The 5092-nt window shown below is 45.5% G+C and overlaps 1 protein-coding gene across 1 annotated transcript; it reads left to right on the forward strand.

The window, feature by feature from the left end:
- Nucleotides 1-1026: 1026 nt before the first annotated feature.
- LOC117761101 (olfactory receptor class A-like protein 1) lies at nt 1027-3775 on the forward strand. Its single transcript, XM_034584724.1, has one exon. It carries the CDS (start codon nt 1027-1029, stop codon nt 1990-1992), a length of 966 nt encoding a protein of 321 aa, XP_034440615.1. The 3' UTR covers nt 1993-3775.
- The last annotated feature ends 1317 nt before the right edge of the window (nt 3776-5092 follow it).

Here is a 5092-nt window from a genome sequence, read left to right on the forward strand (position 1 = left end):
CACCCGACGTCCTCTGTGTTTTACTGTGTGTCCGATTTCTCCACTGGAGGACACTGTGGTGTTGGTATCTGACGGGCCGCCCTCTTTAATGGCTGGTGTTCAAAAATTGATTTCAGAAATAAATAAAAACTTTAGTGCTTAATTAGAGGGAAAAAAAAAAACTTTTAATAGTCTCCACTTGGTAAAACAGTGACACTGAGAAATGGTTTTAATCTCTTTTTTGGGGGAATAAACATGAAGCTAATTGATATCATCCTTTAATTAACACCTTTTTTCTCCGTCCTCCGGTTGGATCTGTGTTTCTCCCTGTCGGTAAATCCAAACACAGCTTTCTCTGTGTTATCCCGTCGGTGTGAAACCCAGCGAGGGGACAGAGGCAGTCATCTGAATTGATCTCAAGTAATTGGAGCTGAGGGAGAGAAGTCAATGGACCGTACGAAGCAGATCCAACAGCCGTTACCTGTTTGCAGGTATAAGAGCACAAACAAGTCGACGGCTTCAGGAGAGACGGATCGGGGACAAGGTCCAGCTCAGACCTCTCGACTGTAGGTGAGTGTGTGACGTTTGTTTCTCTTATGTCATTTTGAATGTGAGTTATCATTTAATATTCAAAGAACATAAGAAATGATAACTTGACTGCACTACCATAGGTGGTAGTAAAGGCCTAGATTGTATGTTGCATCATAGTTATTTGCATTTGTCCATTTTTCTATTAACTGTCTGTACATCTTTATTATTATTACTACACACACACATACATATATATACTCATAGAATTTTTTGCATTTATTATTTATATATTTAGATGTTTTTCAACATTTTCACCATCTTCCCAAGGAATAATTCTTGGATCTTGATTTTTTTAAATCTTCACATTTAGGGAACAAATATTTATTAGTATGTGAGTTTCCCGCTTGATTGAATTTAGGGGACTGTTGGCCCTTGGTGTATGTAGTATGCGCTCTACTGAGTGAAATTGTAGTTATTGATTTAATCTTTTATTTCCTTCTCTCTGTCCCTGCAGGAATGTCATCAGAAATCTTTGTTCGTGGGATGCTCTATCTATCCCTCACTGTCGTTGGCGTCCCGGGTAACGCTGCAGTCATCCTGGCATTCCTCCTGCTGCTGCACCAGGAGAACCGGCTCCTCCCGGCAGACGCCATCGTCCTACATCTGGCCTGTGTGAACCTGCTGGTGGTGGGCGTCCGCTGTCTGCTGGAGACCCTGGCCTCCTTCCCCCTGGCCAACGTCTTCAGCGATACAGGCTGTAAAGCTGTGATTTTTGTCTACAGGACGTCACGCTCCCTCTCCATCTGGCTCACCTTTGTCCTGAGCGCCTACCAGTGCCTGAGCATCGCCCCTCCTGGGTCACACTGGGCCTCCGCCCGTGCCTTGGTCGCCCGCTACCTGGGCTGTGTGTTCTTCTTCCTCTGGCTCCTCAACACCTCCATGAGCTCGGCAGCCATTCTCTTCTCCTTTGGCAAACAGAGTAACTCCAGCCTCACAAACCACGGCATTAATGTACAATTCTGTTACGTTCACTTCCCCTCTAAACTGTCCAAAGATGCCAACGGGGCGGTGCAGGTGGGCAGAGACGTGGTGCCCATGGCCCTCATGACCCTTGCCAGTCTGACCATCCTGGTGTTTCTTTACAAGCACAGCCGGCAGGTGAAAGGACTGCGCAGCAGCAGAGGCGGAGGTGGAGGGAGCGGTGGGGCTGAGCAGCGGGCCGCCAAAGCCGTGGTGGCGCTGGTGACCCTATATGTGGTCCTCTATGGGGTAGATAATGGGTTTTGGGTGTACACTCTCACTGTGAGACAGACCATGGAGTCCTCGCTGATCTCTGACCTGCGGATATTCTTCTCCTCGCTCTATGCAGCGCTAAGCCCCGTGGTCATAATTGCATCCAACAGAAAGGTGAATGGCAGGCTGAGGTGTGTGGTGCAGGAGAAGCCAGTCCAAGAGAGAGCCACGAGTCTGTCTACGGTGTGAAGCCCGCTGACGGCTGATCACGCACAGAGCTGCAGGGGAGATGATAAAGACTGAAACCTGAGTCGAGCCCTCTGTCTGTGTATTATACAGGTTAAATTATGTTTTCATCTGTAATGTAGCTCATAACAATGATGCTTTTTCTTCTTAGCTATTAAAACATTTCCCTTATGAGACTCTCCCGACAGATTGTAAAATAACCTGTAATCACCTGTAGCTTAGGATGACGTGTTGTGCCTGTGTGCAGGAGGGAACCTATTGTCTCACTGACTATAATTAAGCAGAAAAACTGTCATAACAACCCTGTTACTTAACACTACTCTGTGTGAATCTCTGCTTATCCAGCACCATCTTGCTTCATTTGTTTATTCATTATGTTTCCCTCCACCTTAATTGGGTGGATGAATTACAGCGGGGGTCACTCAGGGCCCAGTGTAGCTGTCAAATGATCTCCAGCTGCCCCATTCAAGATAATTACGGCTTTGAAAAGAATCTCGGAAATGTCCCGTGCTAATGTCACAGGTTAATTTCCCCTCAGGGTGTTGGTTAAAAACTGCATTTTATTTTAGAGAGGAAAAGATGTAAAACAAATTCATTATTCAAGATTACTCATTACAATTCTGACAATATGTATGTACGGGTGCAGTCGTAAAACGAGGAGACTTGAGGGACACAAAAGAAGCCCTTTGTCAGAATTTGCAGTGGGTTTGTAAACGTGGGAATTTAGGAGTGATTATGTAATTGCCGTGTCTCGGCGAGGCAAGGGCGGAAAGACGGAGTGAGGACACGAGAACGTCTGTGAGTGACAGCCTAAAAGACATAAAGTGGGGCTGGCAGCACTCTGTGATCCTGCAGTAACTCTTAAGTGCAATCAGTGCAGCGGTTTTCAACTGCTGTCGCAATGCAGGTGAGGACAAGTCCCCCGTCTGTGCTTGTGTAGAACCGTTGCATTCAACAACACCAGGTTGACATGAAAAGACAGTAGAGTCCATACGTTTTCTCACAGAGCAACATTCATCTTTATTTTAAAAAGTAAAGCTTAAAGGTAAACGTTGTTTTTTCATCCAGATGACAAATTCCATGTGTCTTACTCTTCACACCACTGAAATCTGATTGGCACTTTACACAGACTCCGGTGGAATGAAGGATAGAATACATGGATGTTCTGATTAGAGCAGCGCTGGTTGCCGCCGGTGAGGAGTCGCTGGGACGCTTGACACGGATGATTCCCTTTGACGCGCTCTCTCCCTCAGCTTCTGTCGGGAAGAGACGTGGCAGATTAGTTAAAAGACACAAATACATGAAAGACGGGTTCCAGCGGTGCATGTGCTCAAGTCTCTTTCAATGCGAGCGTGAAGGGTGTGAAGGGCGTGCAGGGTGTGCCAGGCAGGCCTCTCCCTGCACAAGACAGGACCTGTTCTCACTGTCTTCCATCCTTCTGGAGTCTTTTGAGCCCGGTGAATACAGGTCGAACATGTAGAGACCAAAACCCACAGAAACACAACTCACTATTACTGCCTCGCTCTCACATCCCAACATACCAACCTTCAGCTCACACATCTCCCCCCTCCTCCCTCCCAAGACTTAATTCTGCACATAAGACAGAACTCGTAAAATAAATTCAACCTCAACTCACCTGCGTCAGAAGGCGAGATTCACCAAATGCACAATCTGGAAACACGAGAATCGAACCGGCAACTGAAATGAACCAACTAAATAAACCCACAAACTCTTGTAGTTTGCGGTGGAGTGCACAAAAAGCCGTGGAGCCATCCGGAGTAGTCCATCCCTGCAGTGCCTGATGTCAGTCTGTTTACCTGCAGCAGGTACAGGTATTTTTGTCCCCGGGTTCCACCAATGGCAACGCAGCAGCCGGGTTAAACCTCGCCCCCTTTTCTGCCTCGGAGCCAGTCCACACCCTAATATAGCCTTTCTTTAAAATCTCAGTAAATGAGTGTTAAGCCACAACCCTCTCCTCCCCCGCATGAAACTTTTCAAATTACACCAGCATCTACATCACAACAGCCACCGTGTGTAGGAATTTGTTCTGTTTGTACTGATTAAAGGGGAAAGTTGACAACTGATGTGGTAATGTACAGAAAAGCACGAGTGATTATTGTAAATGACTCCATAATGATTCACTGTAAAATAATCTATTAATCCAGTCACGCTGAATCGTATTTTTCGTGACCAAACTACAACAAAGTTATTAATCCCATCAAAAAATCTTCTCTGTCACGTTTTTTCCCAGTATAGAAGCGTTTTGAGTGACTGTGGCTACTGGAAAATAGTTTATTTTCTACCGTGGGGAAAATGTATCAGTAATAAGCACATCCTGTGGCACTTTCAAACCCCAAATTTTATGGAAATGACAGACGTAATAAGCCCTTTTTAAGTTTGCTGATACCGTCTTTGCTTTTTCTTCAAAGGGATGTTTCTTCAGGCGCGTTGTTTAGAGGATTTATTCCCTGTTTGAGTGGAGCTACTGATGGAGAACGCCACCGAAATCAGCTGTACCTATCAGCTGTATGTAAATCAACTTATTCAATATTTTAAAAGTGCAGGACAGAAAGAAAATTCCATCGCAGAAGCATTTTTAATCCAGTGCAGTGCCAGTTTAGTTTCCTCCTGAGCAATAATAAAAAGAAAAGAATCCTGATAACGAGAAAGCTCCGTGCTCTAAACTCTACCTCGGGGAACCTGCCGGGAGGTTACCTGAGTTTCACATGTTTTTTATTTCGTTTTTCTGCATCTCTTAAGTCCCAGAGTTGTATGTGGGTCACTCACTTCCCTGCATCCACCCAGTTTAACTGATTCCCTCGGACAAGGAGCGTGCATGGACGTGTTTCGACTCGCCTGGAATGCTGCGCTGCACGTCAGCGAGGAGCAAGATGGTGGGAAGAAAATGTACTCAACTGAGGCGAAAGTTAGACCTGTTCTGTCTTGAGAGAACTGATTAGAAGCTGCTGTGTTGAAAAAAAGGCAGCTGGATTTCAAACAGCAGGTTCTGGAGTTTGGTTCTGAAAACTTGATTTCGATATAGCGGCAGAATATAAAAAAGTTTTCAGACACTGGTGGAAATAAGCTTATTTCCTTTCTTGCA

The sequence above is a fragment of the Hippoglossus hippoglossus genome, chromosome 5 (genome assembly GCF_009819705.1).
Source record: "Hippoglossus hippoglossus isolate fHipHip1 chromosome 5, fHipHip1.pri, whole genome shotgun sequence".
NCBI classification, from domain to species: Eukaryota; Metazoa; Chordata; class Actinopteri; order Pleuronectiformes; family Pleuronectidae; genus Hippoglossus; species Hippoglossus hippoglossus.